The 20753-nt window shown below is 27.5% G+C and overlaps 3 protein-coding genes across 3 annotated transcripts; 2 read left to right on the top strand and 1 right to left on the bottom strand.

Moving 5' to 3' along the window:
- Positions 1–1094: 1094 nt before the first annotated feature.
- On the bottom strand, positions 1095–8996 carry LOC130670095 (mitochondrial genome maintenance exonuclease 1-like). Its single transcript, XM_057473268.1, has 4 exons — positions 7949–8996; positions 7309–7516; positions 1350–1479; positions 1095–1234 (listed from the first exon to the last, which is right to left on the bottom strand). Exons 1-4 carry the CDS (start codon positions 8769–8771, stop codon positions 1103–1105), a joined length of 1293 nt encoding a protein of 430 aa, XP_057329251.1. The 5' UTR covers positions 8772–8996; the 3' UTR covers positions 1095–1102.
- A 2147-nt stretch (positions 8997–11143) lies between these two features.
- Positions 11144–13072, top strand: LOC130669683 (general odorant-binding protein lush-like). Its single transcript, XM_057472702.1, has 6 exons — positions 11144–11305; positions 11519–11597; positions 11773–11861; positions 12180–12294; positions 12389–12456; positions 12529–13072. The coding sequence occupies exons 1-6, from the start codon at positions 11219–11221 to the stop codon at positions 12544–12546; spliced, it is 456 nt and encodes a 151-aa protein (XP_057328685.1). The 5' UTR covers positions 11144–11218; the 3' UTR covers positions 12547–13072.
- A 1895-nt stretch (positions 13073–14967) lies between these two features.
- LOC130669519 (mitochondrial chaperone BCS1) lies at positions 14968–20729 on the top strand. The gene is made up of 6 exons (XM_057472472.1): positions 14968–15246; positions 15319–15510; positions 15793–15932; positions 16614–16808; positions 16903–17136; positions 17210–20729. The coding sequence occupies exons 1-6, from the start codon at positions 15116–15118 to the stop codon at positions 17599–17601; spliced, it is 1284 nt and encodes a 427-aa protein (XP_057328455.1). The 5' UTR covers positions 14968–15115; the 3' UTR covers positions 17602–20729.
- The last annotated feature ends 24 nt before the right edge of the window (positions 20730–20753 follow it).

Raw genomic sequence — 20753 nt, 5'->3', positions numbered from 1 at the left:
CTCTATAATAAAAAAAAAACGTTACAGTATAGTATATACACAGTATGAAAGCATGTACAGCGACAGTGCGACTACTACACGTACACTTAAGACAAGCAAAGGAGGATTAGATAAAAGATTAGTGAGTAAAAACATTAACTAAAGTAACATTAAGTAAGATATAAATGCAGCTTTAAGATTTCAAAGAAGTAAATAAATAAACTAAGAGTAATAATGTTTTATAAATTTTTATTAACTTATTTATTTATAAAAGTGTCTGTTTAAAGAACTTTATGAAGATTTTAGTATTTGTTGTTGTCACTGCTGTACCAGAATGAGGATTTTATACTTAGACTGATGCAGCAACCGCAGAAGACTACACTACTATCCGCTGGCTCACCATTAGTTTACCGTTCCCAAGGGCATACGAAGGGTTGGAATGTTTATGGAAGCTCGGAATAACGCCAGGGGTTACAAGTTTCCTATGATAGTGTAGTATGTACGTAAAGATGTACGTATATGTACACAACTAGCTGTGTGGATACAGTATCAAAAGTTATAATTGCCGTGTGTGAGTCAGCGAATTAAACCCTGTTATTAGATATTTTTTTTCACCAGACTGTTTTTAATTCCGCATATTTGCTCGCTTTATTTCAACTAATTTATTTTTTCAAGTTATTTAAATGAAAACAACAACGAGGACAACCACAACAGGTTGAGTTACAAATGTCTATTTGATTAAAAAATATATATGTGTTTATATAATTTTTTATAAACTTTTTAGGACAAAGAATTATTGAGGTATTTCGTCAGTATACAAAGTAAGTTTGCTTATTATATGTCTCTTATAATCTTAATGGAAAAACTCCTGGTGTAACGCCTTCGTAAATTTCCACTGAGGAAATTGGTATACTTTAAGACGCAAATAAGTTTCCCTCTTGAGACTATGGTATGTCGTCGAGCAGATGTTAACAATGATTTGCGCTCCAAGCAATGTGAAATTTAATATTTTCAAGGCAAACAGTTATCGTGTGATATATATACATGTATATAGATATAAAAACGTTTAACTTAAATTGTATTATATATTATAGTACAATAATTTAAAGAGAAACTGTGTGAATCATGTAGAATAATATTTTTTAACTCTTTTCAACCATTCTTGCCAATAAAATTCAAGTTTAGAAGCGGTAAATTCAAATACTGAAGGCGGTTGCCCATCAACATAAGCAATTGCCAAAACGCCGGTTTTCACCTGAAAGCAAACCAATGCTTCATTTAAATTTCATTTCTATTTTACATTTTTTGTAAGCTTTTCCTTTCTTTAAATGTTTTATTCAATTGTAAGAAAGATTCTCACAATCTATTACCTTGAATGGATAATTCGGGTCGCTATTTAATGCACCAATGTAAGCGCTCAGCTGCAAAGGTGAATCGTAAATTGAACTCAGTGTTTTTATTTTCTCAGACTTTTTCCAATCGATAAGACATAAAGTACCTCTGCAATTAAATATTGATTATCAATTAAGTCTTTTTATTTATTAATGATGAACTAACGGCTGTTGGAGAAAAATTATTGATTAATAAATATAACTGTATATGATAAAGTAATAAATCAATGCAAATAATCCAGTGATAAAGGAACATCAAATATTTACAATGAATTCGTCTGGCTATTGACAGTCTGAATTAATTAAAAACTTCAAATATTATATTTATAAATATTTAAAGTTCGCTTTATTTCAAATTAAACTCTATACAATAAATAAATATTTGTGAAAAATTAAAATCAACTTTTAAAAAAATTTGAGGAAATATAAAATATAAGATAAAAAAGTCATTTTTTAAACTATTGGATGCATTAAATAAAAAGTTTTAACTAAACCAAAATTATCATAGATAACAAAAGATTGTCGTTTTAGGCGACAACTAACTAAAGAAATTTTTATTTAGTTTTATACTTTTTAAGGTACATTTTCTAAATGGAGAGACTGATCGTTTCTGTTCGTTGAATTTATCAACTCATTGATTTAGAAAGTATTTAAATAAAATTTTAGTTTGCTTCTCTAAAAATTATTATAGAAACTCAAACCAATATTTTAAAAACTCAATGAAATTTAAAAATATAAATACATAAAAAAATATTTATTAATTGAAAAATTTAATTTATTTATTTAACAATAAACCCAACAGCCATAGCCAATTACAGGGTTACTTTTACATAAAAATTCAAAAAACAAAAATATATTTGCGGGCAGAAGATGTGCCTCCGAATAAAACTAATCATAATTTTTAATATTGCAATATTATATAGTAAAAAAACAATAACAAAATAAAAAAGATAATTTTTCCTCAAACATATACATAATAATAGATTTAGCGCAGTGAAGTTACTATTTTGCCAAGTGATGCTTTTGATAAGTCCATAGAACTGTCCATTATGTCAAGCAATCGTTACCGCTCACAAAAACGGTTAACAAAAACAGAGATCCGATATAATTATGAAGTTTCATTCTAATTTGAAAAATTAATCGACGCAATTCAAAAATTATTTGTTTTTTTTTTTTTTTTTTTTTTTTTTCAAATTAAAACTTTCGTTGGTAGGGGAGAGGGGGCGAAACGGGGTATTCGGAAAATTTTGTTTTTGAAAAAAAAAATAGTATGAAGTCAATTTGTTTTGTTTTTCTTATTAATTTACAATAACAGAAGTCACAGTGTCAAATAATTTCAGATGTATTTCAATAATCACCTTGAAATGGAAATATTTACAATTTATAAAATGTTCTTAACTTTCAATATATTTTTAATCTATTATTTCAGGCAATATATAATCGATTTTTTAAAAATATCTTCTTTGGAATTGTAACTAAAATTTAAATTTTTTTACTTTGAAGTTAATAATAAATAGTCTTACGACAGACAGGCCATGACTTGGGCACGGACGCCGTATATGAGTACCTTCATATCAATTATTTAGCGAATTTAAGGCAAGTTAACGACATTTCGTTCTTCTACAAGGTAATCAACGGGTACATTGACTCCCCAGAAATACTTGAACGCTTTGAATTTATCTGCCCCAAAACGGGCCTACGACATAGCCGGCTGCTAAATACTACAAAATCCTCCAAAAACTATGTCCGTTTTGGGCCTATCAACAGAATATCTAATTCGGTCAATGCTATCTGCTCGGATGTGAACTTCTTTGGTCGTCTCTACCCATCCTTTCGAACGTCTGTCAAAAAGCTGGTACTGGAATACAACGACTAACCACGAACCCCTCCACGTGCAATCTTTTTGTCTTCATTATTTTTGTATATCTATATTATAATCCATCGCTTAAAGCGTTATTTCGCCTGTTACTCTCCTTCAATATCGTATGTAAATTGTTATTGTACATTGCCGATTGGCGTTAAATAAATAAATATATAAATAGTGATTAACAAACAAAAATTAACAATTTAAATTAGGTATTTAAACTTTTTAAGAATTTTTTTTTCTTCCCATGCATCTAAGATGTGAAATGTAATTTTTCTTTATGTAAATTACATGCAAGAAAATTTAATTTAATCAAATTTATTTAATATCCAGAAATTTTTTTTTTTACGGGAACTGAAAATTTTTTCTTTTACTTTGAATATCTTTAAAAAAAATGATTTAACGTATTTGAATCCTCAACAACTTAGTATTTCCTTAAGTACTCCCCACCCACCCCCCATCTTATATTATATTCATAGCCGGGGAAAATAGTATCAATTTTATTACGCTAAGAAATTTTTCTTGCGTAAAATCAGTGAAGTTTTTAATAATCTTTAATATTTTATGAAATCAAGCTGCGATTTTTATAAATTTTTGGGAAATTATTTCTTATCTAACGAATAAATTCATTTTGTGTTAATTTAAATTAAAATATTTATGTAAAAAATCTTATTAGATTTTAAAAGTTGACTAAAAAGAAAAAATTAAGCCAAAAAAAAATTTTAAATTATTTAATAAACTTTAACATAAATTTTACAATATTAACTCCTAGTTGATCCAGTCGATTCACGGATTAAAAGTTATCTTATGGTTACATTACTTAAGAAATATAAAGTAAAGTCTATCTATAAAAATATTCTGAAACGAATTTTTAAGTTTACTTAAGTACTGCCTGCCAAAAAAATGTATTAAAGTAAAATATTAACGTAAAATAAGTTTCTCAAATCCAATATTTAATACTCAGCACTATAATTCATTTACTTATTTCATTTCAGTATTTTATAAGCTCCTATTAATAACCATAATAGAAATATCAAAATTATTATAAAAGTAGAGCACCCTGTAATTCAAAGATTTTACTTTTCTCATCAGAAAAATCTATAAATATTTATATTAAATTTGTTTTAGTACGTCTATACCAAAAATAATGTTTTTACTTATGAAGTAAATTAATCATACTCCGAGGAACTTTTTTTTTCAATGTAAAGTTTCTTATATTATCGATAGCTTGATTCACAATTCCATGTTACTGAATTTGTTGAAGAGACATTTGCAAACTTAACCACGAGTCTGCGATTAAATTATTTTTACGTATTTATTCATGCATAATGGCTAAATTTTATTTCCAATAATGTCTTAGAGTTTGAATATGAATATTTAAATTTAAAAAAAACTCGCTTGTAACGGCATTGAAAAATATAATATATAATTTTAAAAATGCTTGAATTAAAAATATTAAAAAATAAAAATTCGATAAATATAATGAATAAGAATAATATCCTAAAACCTCTTTCGACGCTGCGTCTAATAAGGGGTCATCCATAAATTACGTCACATTTTAATGGGGAGGGGGGGTATCACCAAAATTTGACAAGGGGCATGGGGGGATCAATAGTTTTGTGACGTCACCTGTTAAAATTTAAAATACTAAAACGCGAAGTTCAAATGTGAATAAAAAACTTTAAAAATTTACGAACGTGATCTATATTTATAATAATTTAGCATTCTCGCTATGAGATTATCTCTCATGCAACGTCATTTAACTTCTAGAGCGGCGTTGTAATGCAAGTGAGACACTCAAATAGCTGTTTTCTCTCGATTATTTTAAATTCATGCATAAATTGAAAAAATTTGTGACGACACATCAGGAGGGGGGTTATAAAAATGTGACAACCTGTGACAAGGACGGGGGGAGGGGTTCAAAAGTCCTAAAATGATAATAATAATAATAATAATAATAATAATAATAATAATAATAATAATAATAAAAATTTTTCATATCAAGTCCAAAACTTTTCATAAATAAATAAATATCAGGACAAGGTAAAAAATCAGAACATCAGCTTTGATTTAGTTGTACGTTTCGTCCCTTTATTGGGACTTCCTCAGCAACTACGAAATATAGTCACAAGTTATAACCTTTAGATATAGAATTAACAATGAACCATATAAATTCTTGAGATTTTATCTTAATCTTACGAGTTCATAGTTCTTTATAGATTAAAAAAGTACATATTTATTTATTTATTTGCCAGATACATTATAGTATTAAAATACAAATCTCTTATAATTACAATCTGGTAACAGACGTAAAAATTTCAATACAAAAAAACAAAAAATTCCAAACAAAACAAAAATTATAAGGCTTTGGCCAACATTGTAGCAGAAATATCACATTCTATGTCTAATATAAACAATAGAGTGATAAATATATGTAATATATATAACGTATCTAATATAATGTAAAACAAAGTAATGTAATGAAATGAGGCATATTAAGCATGTAGTATGAAATAGAATTAACATTTTTATATGTACCTAGGACCGTCTGACCCAATACTTGATACTAATATAGTATATACTTGTGTATAATAATTTATATTGTTCATTGTTAATTCTATATCTAAAGGATATAACTTGTGACTATATTTCGTAGTTGCTGAGGAAGTCCCAATAAAGGGACGAAACGTAGAATTAAATCGAAGCTGATGTTCTGATTTTTTACCTTGTCCCGACTTCCTGTGGTCTATTTATTTATTTATTTAATAATAATAACCTTATCAAAATGCTTTATAACTCTAACATGAACGTAATTTTAATAAAACATACTTTCCTATCTTTTAATAATCAAATTCAAATGTCCACATACAAAAATATCACATCAAATTTTTGATTTGATTTAATTTAATTTATTGCAATTATTTAAATAGATTCTTCCAACTAATTTTGAAATTACATTAAATATTTAAAAGATTAAATACATGAATATTTATTAAGGAAATTTCATGATAGAATTTATGGCCAGACGCTCCTGAAATAAATAATTAATAACTATAAATATTTTATTGAGACCAATTAGATGATGACTCTTTTTAGTCTTTTCTAACAGAATTATTGTCGGTCAGGAGACGGTTCAAATTAGTATTTTTTAACTGGAATAAATCAATTAGACTGTCTAATCAATAATGTTCCTGCAGATTGAAACATTTTTCGCGTAACGTATAAAAAAAATTAGAAACTACAAAATCTACTGAATGATTAGATTTCTGAAAAATTTCGTTTATAGATGCTGGTATATTAACCGAAAATCTTAGGCCAACCCCAACTTCCGGAACTACCCTTTGAGTCGCTCTAATACAGTTGAAAATTTTGTGTTCTTGTGTATCCCTGATGGTTGAGAAATCCGATTCACTTCAATCAGAAATTTCCGATCAAATCCTATTGGAGTGAATCGGAAATTTCCGAAAAATATATTATTTTCCGATTGAAACGTATTGATTCCCATTCAAAATTTTTATCGGAATGAATCGGTTCCAATCGGAAAATAATAACGAAATAAAAATATTATTTTCCGATTGGAACCGATTTATTCCGATTATACTCGATCGGATCCCAATCCGATTTCAATCGGACTCGATCGGAATTCTTAACCAGGGATAAAAATTAAATAGTTAAATATTTAGTGTCAATTATTTGACGCCACCAAGTGTAAATTTATCTAACGTTGAATGTGTTATCTGATCTCAAGAAGTTTTGAACCTGTATTATTGTTTGACACGAGTATAATGAGTTAAATTAACACAAAAAATTGAGTGGACTGTTTGGGACATGTGATTTGTGTTTAATTTAACGCAAATTTTTCAACTGTGTAAGCAGTCGAATTACTAAATTTTTTTTTCATTTTCGATGCGCGAAAAACGTTCCGATCTTTAGGTACATAATTAATATTGCCCATTCGAGTATCGATTATTTCATAAGAAAAAAATCAAAAAAAACTTCTGCATTTTTAAAAAAATTTTAATAAATATATTAAGCGACAATTTTTGAAGTTGGAAGAAATGTTGTCTATCTTACCTATAACAGGCAACGCAGTCAATAATCCCACGATATCCAAGAGTCGGATGAACAACATGCGACTCTATCAATCGTACATCAGTTACATCTTTTAATATTAGTTTTATACTACTGTACGTAAGTTTTAAATGATCAGGTACGTCAACTTGTTCTTTCATTAAAGTATTTCCAATTAATGAATGCATTATTTTACTGTCATTCAATAAATCTGAAATAAATTCAACAATATTTAATATACATGCGATAAATATTAAATTGGTTACACACTTATTGTTTCAAAATATCAAAAATAATTTTTTTTACCGCCAAAATATAATTTAATGAAACGAATATTTGATAAATTTGTATTATGGTATTTATATTTCACAACATAGCTCATTAATAATTATAATTATTATCGAACATTTAATTAAAAATATCCCTGATAAGACAAAACGATTCACTCAATGTTGAATGTATATCTATATAGTAGTAAAATTGAATCGTTTTGAATTGTTTTGAATCGCTTCTTTTAATCAGAGATGCGTGACAAATAGGGAAAGTGTATAATATAACTTTATAATTTTCGATTGAAAGATATTTGTCCGAAACTACTAGCGCGCCACCGACTATATAAGTTATTAATTAAAAAATAAATTACCTTGATTATATTTTTCAAATCCTTCAACACCTAATTTCAAAATCATTTTCTTCTTCCAATTTTCTAACATCAATTTAGCTTCATCAGACATAGTTGCACTTAAAATTTTAGTTACACCAGGCAATGAAAAGTTTTTTGATTCTATTAATGGTTGGGTTATAATTTCAGAAATTTTCCAATAATCTTGATCATCCTTAGGAGTTTTGATTAATGGGAAATTTGTTATTTCAAAGTTCGAACTATTTTTTATATTGACTTCAGGTTTTATCAATTTATTCGATGATAAATTATCTTCATTTAATTTAACAGAATCGTTTAATTGATTCCGATTATCATTTTTATTATATTTATTTTCAGGTAAAGTTTTTTTACGATTTTCATTTTTATCATTACTTACAATTAAATCTGATGGTAAAATATTATTAATGCTATTATTATTCTTATTATTATATTCTTTAAATGATAACGATTGTTTTGAATTTTCTTTTCTGTCTGTCTTAATAAGCTTCAAATTTCCATTATTTGCACTATTAATTGTCCACAAAAATTCAGAATTTTCCAAATTTAAACTACTATTATTATTATTATTATTATTATTATTATTATTTGTTGTTGATTCAACTTTTATATTCGATTCAATTGATTTCAATCTTTTTTTTCTTTGTTTACTATTTTCTAACAATGGGCCAAATGATTTTGTTTGTTCTTTCATCAAACGTTTTATTACTTCAGCTTTTGTTAAATATTTAGATTTATTTCTAATAAATATTCGTGTACAATTCAAGTAACAAATAGTCACGGGCATATTTGAAAATTTAAACATTTTTCCCGCGCAATATAACCTATAAAACCAATACACGAGTTTTCACAACGTAAACTAGATATTTAACATACGCGGTTGTTTATAAACACAATTTAAATACATAAAGACATAAAAAATATATTGTTTAAATAAGATATAATGTCATAATCAATTTTTGTCAAAAATAGACTTATATAAACATAATTATATCTATATGAACATATCAATCACAACAATCAACTACGCGTGTTTGTACGACACTTTAATTTCCCGCGTAAAGATGGCAGAGTGGCCGTATTCCGCATCTAAATTTTTTCCTTCATTGCAATGGAATACTTTGAAAAATATGAAAGCGTATTGAGAAATTTATTTACCCTAATTAAGAATAAATTATTTGAAATGATTCAAAACAATTTGAAATTATTTAAAACAATTTTAATCGACTAATATATAGATTAGGGTGTGCCATTTTGAGGTGACTTTTTTTTTCAACAAAAAAACAGGCTGAAAACTTAAGGGAAGGTGAGAAAAGAAGCCTGTTAAAAGCGGAGCTCTTAATATTAATATCTAGAGGTGCCTATTTCTAATCTTCCATTTCCCATTTAAATAACATGGGAAAAAAAATTTTTTGTTTTTTTATTTTTCTAGCTCGGCATTTGCACCTCATATAAATAAGTCCATAGCATATTCTTGTAGAGAATTTAACGCTCACAAAAAAAGTCTTTTATCATTTTTTGATAAATCCATCTATTCGAAAGTTATTGGAGCTGGAAGTCAAATCTATAATAAATTTCCAGATATTTTTTTACTTTTCCAGCAAAACTATCAGACTTATCAAAAAATATTATAAGATTTTTTTTATAGACAATTTTATTTCCTACAAATTATTTTCAATAAAGTTTTTCGAAATTCCGCATTGTTTTCTAATTATTTTCATTTTAATACCAAGCTCGTAAAAATAATAGTCTTCTGATCTATTCTGAGACCTTAACATTAAACTGAAAATAATTAGAAAACAATGCGGAATTTTAAAAAACTTAATTGAAAATAATTTGTAGGGAATAAAATTGTCTATGAAAAAGATCTTATAACATTTTTTGATAAGTCTGATAGTTTTGCCGGAAAAGTAAAAAAATATCTAGAAATTTATTATAGATTTGACTCCCACACTGTTAGAAGTATTTATTTGAGCCAAATAAATATTTGTTAATAGTTAATAAATGATTTATTAAATGAGATTTATTTGAGCCAAATAAGCCATTTCTTAATAGTTAATAAATGGCTTATTTGAATAGAAAGAAATGACACGTGATGTTAATTAAGTAAGGTTATGACAAATATTTTATAGGACTGTTTAATTTTATTTTTTTAAAGAAAATAATACACACAATTAATGTTAATTGAAGATAAAAATTATTATACAAAAGATATAAAAAAAATGAAATTTTATAATAAATTTTTACTAACAATCACACTCATTCCATTCAAAATTATAACCTGAACTTCATGTGTCATTTCTTTCTATTCAAATAAGCCATTTATTAACTATTAAGAAATGGCTTATTTGGCTCAAATAAATCTCATTTAATAAATCATTTATTAACTATTAATAAATCTTATTTGGCTCAAATAAATACTTCTAACAGTGCAGCTCCGATAACTTTCGAATGGATAGATTTATCAAAAAATGATAAGAGACTTCTTTTCTCACCTTCCCTCGAGTTTTCAGCCAGTTTTTTTTTTTTTTTGAAAAAAAAAAAGTCACCTCAAAATGGCACACCCTAATGTAGATATACACTTAGCATGAATTAAATCGCTTTTCTTATTCAGGATAAACAATATATTTGTATGAAAAGAAAATGATTTTTAAAAATCCTCATTCAATTTTATAAAAACACACATTTTTAATTAATTGTAATTCAATTTTTTTAAAGAATAAATTAGAATTTTGTTTCTTTTATAAGATCTGAATATTATAATTTTTAATCAAGAAAATATCAAAACTACTATTTCATACAGGTATAAAATTTCGATAAAAATTTTGAGACTTTTTTATAAAATTTTAGATGGTATTCTCTGGCAGTCAACTTCTTCATATATTTAGTAAATATATTTGCAAATTAAAAAAATAAATAATTTTTAATAAAAAATATTTTTTTTAAATCTGAAGTTATATCTGTATTTCTGTACCTGTATTGCATAACATACAATATTTACCTGTTGTATTGCTTGATGTATGTTTTAATATTACGTAAAATTGTCAATTAATTGACAGTTATTAGGCAAATGGGATAAAATTAATTCAGATATTGATTATATACGATGAAATAGTATTAAGCGTACAAATGATCGAAGCCAAATGTATAAAAAGCTGTAGAATAAATATTTTTTTTCTTTGTCTATCAAGCTGAGTGCTATAAAAAAAATTGAGAAGATACATAAATGCTTTATTAAACATACAAAAAAATATGAAAATGAAGGGCATAAGTAGTGTTCTTACAATAGCAATTACAACTGTTTTTTGGATCTCATTAAATATTTTCCATACTGAGGCTGTAAGTGTTATTATTTTGATTTTACTATATATATAACACTGTTATCTATCGATGGAACTTTTAAATCTAGTCATTGAGTTTTATTTTGGCTAATAATTGTTTTTTTTTTTTTTTTTCAATTCTCAATCGATGGAAAATAATAGCGACCCGTGCCTTCATATTAGTTTTGTAATCACGATTTTTTATTTATTTAAATTTTATTTTTAATAATAGGTCATGACTGTAGAACAAATACAAAATATGGTGAAACCATTGGGTAAATCTTGTGCATCAAAAGTAGGACTTAGTCCAGGTATTCATATTCCCAAAATGTTATTTGCAAATCAATAGTAAAACGCTGAGAACCAAAAATTCTTAAAATATATGTAGCTGTAGCTCATAAGGAAAATAATTTACATGTTTTTCAAAATACGTATTAATGCTATTGTTGTAATATTCTTTTTCTAATAACTGTTATTACTTATTAGAGTTACAAGAAGCACATAGAAATGGACAATTTCCAGAGGACAGAACACTAATGTGTTATCTTCATTGTCTTGGAAAATTAACTAAAAATGTATGTATCTTAAAACTATTTTTTATAAGCTCAAAAAAAAAAAAAAAAATAGGGTAGATGTATCGTTTTTGGCCACTTTAGGACCACCCTGATTAAAAAAAAGAATTTGAAAGAATTAAAAAAATTTATATCCTCATGAATGCTATCCAATCCTGAAAATATGATTCAGAAAGATTCAACATGATTCAAATTTTTTAATTCTGTTTTTTCGAAAACAGAGGGAAGTGTTGCAATTGGCTCCCAGGGTCCAACTGTTTTTCAGATTTTTTTTATACAGTCTCATATATACATATATTTTTGTATGATTGCTTTTTCTAGATCGACAAAAATAATAATATTGACGTCGAAGGTAAAATCAAACAACTGAAAATGGCATTACCAGAAGAATTAATACCAAGTTCCATAAATGCTTACAATACTTGTTTTCTTAAAGGTAAATATATCATTTTTTTAGTTTAAATTAGACTATTTTTTAAATTTATTTACAACAAAAATTAACAGTTATTTAATTTAATTTTTCTTAATAGCGACAAGTGAGGATCCATGTGAAAAAAGTTATCAATTTGCGAAATGTTATTATGAAACAGATGCCAAAGTATATAATTTTATTATTTTTATTTTCAGCGATATTTATTTAAGTTGCTAATAATTATTTTATCCATTACAGACTTACTTTTTTCCATAAAAATCAACTAGTAATTATTAAATACTGCAGTTTGATATACAAAAGGAGAAAAAAAACTTCAACAATAATAATATTACAGTACTGTATACTACGTATATACGTCCCGTGTAAAAAAAAATTGTTGAAAAAAGGTCAAAAAAGTGTTGACTATTCTAAACTTCAAAACTTGACACAATGACGAACTTATTTTAAACAATTTTCAAACTTCTGAAAATACACAGAAAAAATCATTTGACATGATACTACAAATTAACATTTTTCAGTGCAAAATACGTTCAGGAAAAACTGATTTTGAACTATTTCTGAACGTTTTTCGTTTCAGCATATTTTAATAATGTGAGGATATTTATTGATATTTCTCTTGAATTTTTAAAAGTTTAAAAAGCGTTCAAAAAAAGTTCGTAGTTGTGTCACGTTTTGAAGTTTAGAATAGTCAACACTTTTTTGACCTTTTCTTAACAATTTTTTTTACACGGGGTATACGTATACGTCTTTTTAGTTCAATTTGTTTTCTATTTTAAATAAATTCCATAATGTAAATAAAAATAAAATTATCTTACAAAAATTATCATTTTTCTATTGGGTTCGAATAAATTTAGTTTATTTCTATGCCGAATTTCATAACGATCGGTTGTATATTTATAAATATTTATATAGTTTTGTATTGAAAATAATTAGCGGACATTCGAATTGACTTATCACTGTTCCATAACATACATACTAAAAAACAATAATTTATATCCATCTAAATCTATGATTATTTAAATATTCATTTAGATTTCTTAATAAAATTTGTTTTAACAATTCTAATTACAAAAAAAAACTATACTATACTTTTTTTTTCTATCACAAATATTTGTTTTATAATTTAAAAAATGAATCATAATATCCCTGATTAAGAATCTAAATTGGAATGATTTGAGTTGATGTAACTCTTAATCATTTTGATTCATTCCAAATTCTCTGAAGTATTTATATTTGCTTTCGAGCATAAATTTTTGAACGAATCATTTCAAATCATGTTGGATTAATAAATAACGAAATATCATTTTGAATTGAATTGAATTGAATGAAAAAATAATATTGAATTTTCTGGTTTGTTGATCAATTTAAAATCATTTTAAATGATTTGAACTTTTGAATCATTTTTAATTGCCCAAGCATCACACTTGCCTTTGTGACATCCATAAGATATCAGTTTTTAGGCTGTTGTTTGACATATCGATAAAGCACCAACATGTTGACAATTGTCTGTTTGGTGTTTCCTATAGTAGTCCGGTGTAAAACCTAAACTGCCGAGACGGAATCCTGTAGACTGTATTGGTTTCTATGCGGTTTTTGTCGCATTTGATTGGATTCTATGGCAATTTTTGTATAGGGAAAACGATCAGAAATTTATGTCACCAAAAAAATATCTACTTAAAAGATTTGACACAAATGACGACAAAAAGTAAATTACGAACAGTGGTAAAATAAGTCATCTAAACGATTTTTTAATTGCCATCCTTTTTAAGACAGGAAAAACAACACAAATTGTCTATGTCTCCTAGGATCAACATCCGCATATATTATTTATATCGAAAAACGTGACTTTGAGACAAAAAAAATTATTTTATCCTTGTAAAAGGCATCTTTAAGACATCAAGTTGTCTGTGTGATACTTGGGTGAATTGAATGAGAAAATAGTGTCGCAATTTCATGATCCTAAAGTTAGCAGACCATTAGTAATTTTTGGATTTTTCTTTTCAACAAGTCAATTACAAAAAAGAAAAACTAAAAATATGCACATGTAGAAAATTTAAAAAACTACAGGTGAAAATTTTTAAAATATTTTTTTTCTTATAATTCATTGTATAAAAAAACTATCAAAAATTGTTAGACGTCGGCTTACTTCAGTATCATCGCAATTTCTGGTTCCTCGGACAATTTAAAATTATTTTAAATTATTTTAAATTATTTAAGGAACCAAAAATATGCGATATTACTTTCTCGTTCAATTCAATTCAAAATTATTTCAGAATGTAAATTATTCCAAATAATTTCAATTTATAATTTTATGATTTAAAATAATTCGTAGTTGAGAATTTAAAATTATAATTAAAATTAGATTTCTTAATGAGAGACAGAAATTACTATTTTTGACTTGAAAAAAAAATTTAACAAAACAAAATGAAATATTCACAGATACAAAAATTTAGACGTCACTTTATATTTTCCTTTTTACCAATATCCAGTAAATACAAACATTGCATGTAAAGTGGTCCCAGTAAGAGAATGCACCTCGGAAATTGCCCCCACCACCGAACATTTATGAATTGCGCATGCGCACAGAAAAGTGGGAGAACATTTAACACATAAAACACCCAGAGTGGGAGTAAAAACCGACGACACCCGAGGTGCATTCTCTTGTTGGGATGACAATATAACCACGTGATTTTCATCACAATCTACAAGCAAAAGCATGTGTAGGTTAGCTCATAAACCAGCTTTTAAATTTTTTAAAATCAAACGCAATTTACTGAAAACAGTTTTATTTAATAAGTTATAATTGTGATAAAAACAAAACAAGATGACAATTATTGAGTACATACAGACACTCTCAGACAACCCTTACTTTGGAGCAGGTTTTGGTTTAGCAGGACTAGGTGTTGGTGCAGCTTTTCTACGAAAAGGATCACAAGTTGCGACTGTTCTTTTCAAGTAAAAAATTCAAATAATCATAACATACTTTATTGTTCATTTAGTAATTAATAAATGATAATTATTTTTTAGACGTCATTATATGATAACCTTAGAAGTTCCATGTCGTGATAAAAGTTATCAATGGTTACTTCAATGGATAACACACAAAGGTGCTCGTAAAACTCAACATTTATCTGTAGAAACTAGTTTTGAATTGAAAGAAACTGGTCATGTTAAAACAAAATATGATTTTATACCCAGTATTGGTACCCATTTTTTCAAGTAAATATTTTTTTTATCAATGACCATAAATAATTTTATGATCCTGAAGTTAGCAGACATTTAAAAATTTTTGAGTTTTCGTATTTCAACAAATCAATTGTAAAAAAATAATATAAAAATATGCACATGTAGAAAATTAAAAAAAAATACAGGTGCCATTTTTTTAAATATTTTTTTTTTATGTTTTATCGTCTAAAAAAAAATCCAAAAATTATTAGACGTCTGCTTACTTCAGTATCATATACTTAATTTAATTAACATCGTCTATTTAAATTCAATAAGATATAAAGGAAATTGGATAAAAGTTCAAAGAACACGAGAGCAACAGACACTAGATCTACATATGGGAATTCCATGGGAAACTGTTCAATTAACAGCATTAGGAAATAATAAGAGTATTTATTTTGATATTCTTGAAGAAGGTAATTTAATAATTGTTATTACGTCTCTGAAAAATGAAAAATGAATGAATGAATTATCTATATTATTAAGAGAATAAGGAAAATTTTGTTCCCGCCATATCTATATGATAGAATTAGTTAATGTTATTGAAAATGGTATCATTAGATAGGTCTTGACTTGAATTTGTGCCTTTTCATAGTTTAAACTCTTTTTAATTGCCAAGTATTGAGATGAATAGATTTATTTATATCATTCGAATTAAATTTAAATTACGCGGGAAAAAAGACGATCGTATTTAATATTTTCTTCAAATAAATTAATAATTTAATTATTTTGTCACTGAATATGACTGAATATATATAATTATCAGTAAAAAAAAAATATGTTAGACGATTAATAAAAAAAATTTGACCGTGTGTAGTTTTTTCAAGAATGTCATGATTATACAACCATCGAAATCAATAAATTTGTGAGGTAATGACGACGTTTATCTCATTAAATTTCAATGATAATAGAAATAAACAAGAGATTCTAGAGTTAATTTTAGAGCATAGATTTTAATAAACTGTTGAATTCACATCATACCTAATAAATTTGGTAGTAATATTTAGACAGTCACATAGTGAATGTAGGTTGCTCGTTAGTTAATAATTGCTGATAATTAATAATTAATAATTGCCGATAATAATTATTTATATTAGCACGTCAAATGGCACTAAAAGAACATGAAGGCAAGACAATAATGTACACCGCCATGGGAAGTGAGTGGCGTCAATTTGGTCATCCACGTAAAAAACGTCCATTAGATTCAGTTGTTCTGGGAGACGGAATAGCTGAGAGAATTCTAAATGACTGCAAAGAATTTATTAACAATCCTGGATGGTACAGCGATCGAGGTTGTTGGGTGTAAAGTATCTACAGATGTCAATAAATAATACAAAAGATCTTTAAAAATTTCTTACATGAAAATGTTACTATTTTATTATCCAGGAATACCTTATCGACGTGGCTATTTGCTGTACGGTCCTCCTGGATGCGGCAAATCCTCATTCATTACTGGTCTTGCTGGTGAATTAGAGCGCGGAATTTGTGTATTAAATTTGTCCGAACGAGGACTTACGGATGACCGTTTAAACCACCTTCTTGCTGTTGCACCACAGCAGACAATAATTCTTCTCGAAGATATTGATGCAGCTTTCAAAGATCGTTCTCAAGATACTCACAGTAATTACCCGATTTTAAATTTAATTTCTGCTGTTAAAATTTTTATTTTACCATAAAATTATTTTATTTTTAGCTAAAACTGCCTACGAAGGCCTGAATAATTTAACAATGAGCGGATTATTAAATTGTCTTGATGGCGTTGCTTCAACGGAAGCAAGAATTTTATTTATGACAACAAATTATAAAGAAAAATTAGACGCAGCTCTCGTAAGACCCGGGAGAGTTGACGTTAAAGAATATATTGGTTACTGTAGTATAAGTCAAGTTGAAAAAATGTTTTTACGATTTTACCGTGGCCCTGATCAAACCAAAGCTCATGAGCTAGCTAAAGAATTTGCTCAGGGTGTTGCTAATCATGGGAAAGATGTTAGTCCAGCACAAATACAAGGTTTCTTTATGTTTTATAAAAATAGTCCAGAAGAAGTATTAAGCAATATCTCACAAATATGGGAATTAACTAAGTAGTAATAATAATTATTATTACTGTTTTTGATAATTTATACAAGTTATTTATTATTTGCATTGAGTACTGTTTTAATACAAAAAAATACAAGTTTATTGGAATATTTTTTTAAATTTATTTTTATTTTCATTTATGTAAAAAATTATCACGTAGTGATCTATCACTATTTAATACTCACGAATATTACTACACAAATAAATAAATCAATGTGGTAAATAACAAAATTTATTATTTTTAAAAACTACACTGGTCACAAAAATTAAGGGATATAAAAAAAATTCAAAATTTTCGAGTGATTTTCAACATGCTGTGGCAGTGTTACAACTCTACTCACAACATATCTACTCAAGGGAAGTAGATAAAACTCTACTCACTCACAACTTTACTCAGCCTCAACTCTACTCACAGTTTTTTTTACTCAGGTTCAACTCTACTCAGTTATATCTTTACTCAGCTACTATTGTACTCACAAAGAATTGCTATTTTATCAATAGGCTAAAATACGTGAGTAGAGTTGTAGCTGAGCCTAGTTAAACCTGAGTAAAGATACAATTGAGTAGAGTTAAACCTGAGTAAAAAAAACTGTGAGTAGAGTTGAGGCTGAGTAAAGTTGTGAGTGAGTAGAGTTGTATCTACTTCCCTTGAGTAGAGATGTTGTGAGTAGAATTGTAACACTGCCCATGCTGTAGCTCGGTAAAAAATGGTCGTTGAGTAAAAACAAAAAAAGCAAATTGTAGCCTCAAGTTTCTAGTTTTCAGATCTGGACTTCAAAATTTTTTTATCGCGCACGGTTCCGGAGTAATTCTAAGAAAACCGACGCAAAAAAAATTTTCTAAATTTTTGCTTGTCTTCAAGAAAGTCTATGGGCTTCAATAAATTTTTTTTGATAATCTGACCTTATGACTCTTTTAAGAAATTTTATGCCCTTTAATTTTCCGCCCTCAAAAAGCCTCTACGACCATTTGGCGCCGAGTTATCAATGACTTTTTATATCCCTTAATTTTTGTGACTAGTGTACATTCATTATTACAATTAAAATTTTTAAAACTTTAGTACGTAAAAAAAAGTACGAATGTGTGATTAAAATTAATGATATGTCAATATTTACATATTTTCCTGTTATAGTTTCCCGGAAAAGAATAACTTAGATTTACGTAAATCTAATTTTGTTTATGATTTAGATCTGCGATCTACGAAGATTCAAATTAAAATAAAGCAAATTATAAAATTGAGAATTTTAAATTATATTTTGATTTGAAAAGAAGACTTGGAGCTTTGGGAGCATTCGGAAATGCTCCGGCTCTAATTCTAGCGAAGCGTCGCCATATCCTCCTCAGTCCCGGGGCATCATTTTGTTTGCTATTTGAATAATTTTTTATAAGTCTACTTATGGACCTTTTAAGAAGCAAAAAAACATATTTTTTATCATTCATGCAATATAAGTGCTATCTTGGCGCACGCTCTTTTGTTCGCCAAATAGCTGTTTGCCCATTCAACTGTTTCCACGACATTTGTGTGCGTTAAACGATTATCTGCGTGCGACAAGTAAATTTGAGTGCGACAAGTAAACTTGTCGCACTCAAATTTACTTCTTGTCGCATGCAGATTATCGTTTAACCCACAAAAATGTCGCGGCAACAGTTGAATCAGCAAAAAGCTACTTGGAGAATAAAACAGCGAGCACTAAGATAGTACTTATATTGCATTAATGATAAAAAAAACTGTGTTCAATTCGTGCGGTGTTGTCGATTACCCACTCGAGCGAATGAGCGCACTCACTTCGTTCGTGCGCTCAACTTCGCTCTCGTGGGCAATCGACAACTTGCCGCACTAGTTGTACAATATACTATTATATTTTTTCTAATTTATAGATTTTTAAGTCATCTATTTGAAAGCTGTAGCAATAATTATTTTTATGGTCCAGCAAATAGCTGCTAGTTGCCAATAATGCCAATGCTGGCAAAATTGTCCCCTATACGGAGCGTCAGGATCAAAGAGGATGTAGCAAAAGCTAGAGCTAGAACATTTCCGAGTGCACCCTTTGTAAAAAATAAAAAAAATTTGAAAAATTATATAGATCTAACGAGATCTATACACTATAAAAAATTTGCGGATTAAATCCCAAGTGAATGCGCAGAGGATGACTGAGTATTTATTTAATCTCCTTGGAGTGAAATTCACTTAGAAGGGGAGTTTGTTTTAGTATGGAAACTCGGGTTCGAAGTAAAATTCACTCCTAAAAAAAGTTCAGTTTAATATTGAACTCCGAATTGGAATGAATGTAGATTTATATGAAATCCAGATCACTCCGAAATTACTCCGCTGAAAAAACAAACTCTTTACTCCGTATGCGAAGTGATTTTTTTTTTAAACTCCGAAATTTCGGGTTCCACCATAATATCTCCCCATGACAAAATCTCCACACGAGAAAATCGCTCCAGGACAAAATCCGTTGAACACGATCTCTATAAACGAGATCTTATAATAATCTATGTAATTATAATGATTTCTACACTTACGACTGGAATCGTATTCAGGTTTTTTTCACATTTTATATGTATATCATAAATAAATAGAATGTGTTACAGATACATGTATAAAATCATGGGAAATTCTCAGCCCAAATTTGACATCATCGTCAATTGCAGGAACTGGACGTAAACTTACTGTGAAGTTAATCAAAATCACTGAACGTCAAATTTTTGAAGTGATAGTATGGCCAGCAGGGATTGGACTGATGAAAATAATTTTAGAAATTTTATCCTGGAGAGATTTTGTCCAGAGAGATAAAGTCGTGTTACCGAAATTCCGAGTGATGCAGTGAATTCGTATTGAATTTAAATCCGTAATCACTGCGAATTCACTCCCGATTTTTTACAGTGGATAAATCTGAGTAGATCTATTAATATTATTATAGATCTAAAAAATAAAAAAATTAAATTTTGTTGATTTTAGTCAGATCTCGTTAGACATAAAATATTTTCCCCGGAAAAAACTAGATTTAAGTAAATTTGTATCGTGAAATTTTAAATTTCAGTATAAAATACTTTTCCATATATATAGATATATATATAAATTTTAAAAATAATAAACTGATTATCAGTGACATTAAATATTAATTAATATAAAACGATTTGTACTGTTTTCATATTAA

The sequence above is a fragment of the Microplitis mediator genome, chromosome 6, assembly GCF_029852145.1.
Source record: "Microplitis mediator isolate UGA2020A chromosome 6, iyMicMedi2.1, whole genome shotgun sequence".
NCBI classification, from domain to species: Eukaryota; Metazoa; Arthropoda; class Insecta; order Hymenoptera; family Braconidae; genus Microplitis; species Microplitis mediator.
This window is presented reverse-complemented; position numbering and strand designations above follow the sequence as displayed.

Bases quoted from the DNA above. Each gene is read 5' to 3' on its own strand.
- LOC130670095 (XM_057473268.1), bottom strand. From the start codon at position 8,771: ATGTTTAAATTTTCAAATATGCCCGTGACTATTTGTTACTTGAATTGT. The intron at 7,517-7,948 runs GTAATTTATTTT...AATTTATTTCAG, and splicing joins ATTTGAAAAATATAATCAAG to ATTTATTGAATGACAGTAAA. The intron at 1,235-1,349 runs GTAATAGATTGT...GTTTGCTTTCAG, and splicing joins ACCCGAATTATCCATTCAAG to GTGAAAACCGGCGTTTTGGC.
- LOC130669683 (XM_057472702.1), top strand. From the start codon at position 11,219: ATGAAAATGAAGGGCATAAGTAGTGTTCTTACAATAGCAATTACAACT. The intron at 11,862-12,179 runs GTATGTATCTTA...TGCTTTTTCTAG, and splicing joins TTGGAAAATTAACTAAAAAT to ATCGACAAAAATAATAATAT. The intron at 12,295-12,388 runs GTAAATATATCA...TTTTCTTAATAG, and splicing joins CAATACTTGTTTTCTTAAAG to CGACAAGTGAGGATCCATGT.
- LOC130669519 (XM_057472472.1), top strand. From the start codon at position 15,116: ATGACAATTATTGAGTACATACAGACACTCTCAGACAACCCTTACTTT. The intron at 15,247-15,318 runs GTAAAAAATTCA...ATTATTTTTTAG, and splicing joins GTTGCGACTGTTCTTTTCAA to ACGTCATTATATGATAACCT. The intron at 16,809-16,902 runs GTTGTTGGGTGT...TTTATTATCCAG, and splicing joins TGGATGGTACAGCGATCGAG to GAATACCTTATCGACGTGGC.